This window comes from Penaeus chinensis, chromosome 30 (assembly GCF_019202785.1).
Source record: "Penaeus chinensis breed Huanghai No. 1 chromosome 30, ASM1920278v2, whole genome shotgun sequence".
Classification (NCBI taxonomy): Eukaryota; Metazoa; Arthropoda; class Malacostraca; order Decapoda; family Penaeidae; genus Penaeus; species Penaeus chinensis.
This window is the reverse complement of record NC_061848.1, coordinates 14,844,999-14,847,498: the sequence shown is the minus strand read 5'-3', so window position 1 is coordinate 14,847,498 and position 2,500 is coordinate 14,844,999. Positions and strand designations below refer to the sequence as shown.

Here is a 2,500-nt window from a genome sequence, read left to right as displayed (position 1 = left end):
GGAACATCTAATTTCAATCTTCAAACAAAAAATGCAAAATCAATTCATTACCTCAATCTGCTTTTGGAGCTGGGCAATAGAACGTTCAATGACCATCTTCCTGTCGCTAACCAGTGCCATCAAATTAAAATGAATTTCTCCTTCCCCAAACCTAAGAAAGTACAAAAGTATAAAAGCAATGATATTTCCAAAAATAAATAAATGAATCTATGAATTAGCCTTATGTCAGATATAAATGAAAAGAACAAAATGGTATTTATGAAAACACAAAAATATCCATCAAACAATAAAATAAGCAATAAATATAGAATCTTTTCCTTAAACTCATTGCAATTCAAAACCCCGTACTTCTGAATTCTCTGTTGGATAACAGGCTGCACCACTGTGAGCCAGTCTGTGCCAGGCGAAATGGGGCCTAAGTCTATTGGTCCATCCTTCAGCCCATCAAGTTCGTAGAGACGCCCCTCAACAGGAATATATCCAATAAAATGATATACGTCATCATCTTCACTGGGCTGCTTGCTTTCAAATTCAAAAAGAGTTTGCCTGAGAACAGAATATATACACACATCATTACAAAATCATTTACATCATAGTCACTAATAATTACAAAATCTAGCAAATTATTCTTAAAATGGTAGCAAAAAACTTGTATTTTCCGCGTGTATAGTGGAATAATGCAGTAATACATTTTCAAAAGAAATGTAAATCCTCTCAGTGACGTGGACATTTACACGAATTGGCTACTATACCATCTTTGTAATATACAATTTTTCAAAAAGAAAAGAACTTATGGTATTTCTAATATGATGTCAATGCATGTTTTAGTCATGAATAGATATCAGTAACTGTATTACTATTAGAAGGAAGTAGCATAAAATCTACATTGCTTATATCTTACCTAGCAAACGAATTATGAACGTTCCGAATTGTATCCGAATTGGAAAGTGCTAAGCCTTTCATGTGAGCATCAAAGGTCTGTGTGAATTCCTTAAATTCTGTTAGTGTCGGACCTAGCTGTACATCCTGATGCTTGGTATTTAACAATATGGACAGAATTGCTTGTGTTGCACACGCATTGTTTATCATCTGGAAGCAGAAAATTATTTTAAAATCATGTCTCACTCAAACATTTTCAGTAACATTATAAATCATTCTGATTACTTTGCATTAAAAATCTACTTATAATTTAATTTAAGTAAATAGATTGAAACACTAAAGTAACTTGCAGCCATTCTTTACAGTATAATAATCTGTCTTAATACTTTAGCTCTAAGTTATATGGTTTTATCACAGAAGAATTCAAAAATATATATAAATTAGATGTAAACAGACATTTGCCAGAGTTAGTCTCCCTTTTAACGGTGTAGAATGATAAAAATCTAAGCCACCCACACAAAAATAACATGTACCTGTTTAGCAAAGAATATCTTATCCAGGCGATTATCCTGGACAACTGTACCAGAAGGCTGCTCTTCCTGCTGCCATTTGAACAGGAAGATCAACCCATGCACTGGCCTGTAATCAGAAGGTCATTATCTCTCAAAACAAATATATTTTTTCTATTAAATTACATTCACAGCTTGACTTTATGGAATAAAAAATGTCACAAGAATAAAGGGATACAATCAAGGAGATCCAAGCTTTCATTCAATGCATTCTCACAGATAAGGTGATTAAAAGCACTTCCCTTGTAATAAGTAGTCTGAAAAATTGTTTTGCAGTTACAGACTGTAAAGTTCCCGATGCTTAAGCTTTTGTCACTTACTTGAGTTTGGCAAAGGATTCTTCATCAAGACTCCATAACTCTTCAACCTGGACACCCTTGACCCCTGGAAGAAAAATGTAACTTTAATTAAAATTGGAAAAAAAAAACTTATATATATATCTTTCTAACTAAACTTGGTACCAAAAAGACATGCTTATCTGAAGCACTTTCCATAAAGATTCACAGATAATAAAAGTTATCACAAAGTTAGCTTTCCTATTCCTATAAAGATTAATCATATCAATACACAATTAATACATATTACGATTAATCATATTCATACACATATGCTATTAGCACTTGTATAATCTTGTGGCAAAAGTTAACACTAACAGAGATACATTCTATATTTAAGCACGTAATTACAAGATGCCAAAAAATTACTGATGTTACCAGATCTCACAATGTAGATTACAAAAATGCAACTAATTTTTTGTATCAAAATAGTTAAAGTTTATTGGAATGACATTGTCATATCTGCCTCAGAGTGTAAGACATCTTGTCCTTTCAGGAATAAGATAGTAGTACAGAGGTTTCATCAATGTCAATCAAACCTTTTTGAATGATTAAAAAAAAAAGTCAATAGTTATCAGACATGAATGTCAGGATTTCTTAGAGAATTAATTCAAAATAATAATATACAGTTTATATATCTAATCTTGATAACAAATGTTTTTACACAAAAAACAAACAAAACTTTGAAATGCTATTCTGTATAACTTATTTGCAATG

The 2,500-nt window shown here is 31.6% G+C and overlaps 1 protein-coding gene across 1 annotated transcript in view; it reads right to left on the bottom strand.

Annotated features, from left to right (window-relative positions):
• LOC125041177 (ubiquitin carboxyl-terminal hydrolase isozyme L5-like) overlaps positions 1-2,500 on the bottom strand; it is a 4,951-nt gene that overhangs the window by 989 nt on the left and 1,462 nt on the right. The window contains exons 2-6 of the mRNA XM_047636000.1: positions 1,769-1,832; positions 1,413-1,518; positions 902-1,089; positions 349-546; positions 52-151 (exon numbers count right to left, since the gene is read on the bottom strand). Coding sequence (XP_047491956.1) covers positions 52-151; positions 349-546; positions 902-1,089; positions 1,413-1,518; positions 1,769-1,832 — 656 coding nt within the window. The remainder of the gene's footprint in view (positions 1-51; positions 152-348; positions 547-901; positions 1,090-1,412; positions 1,519-1,768; positions 1,833-2,500) is intronic.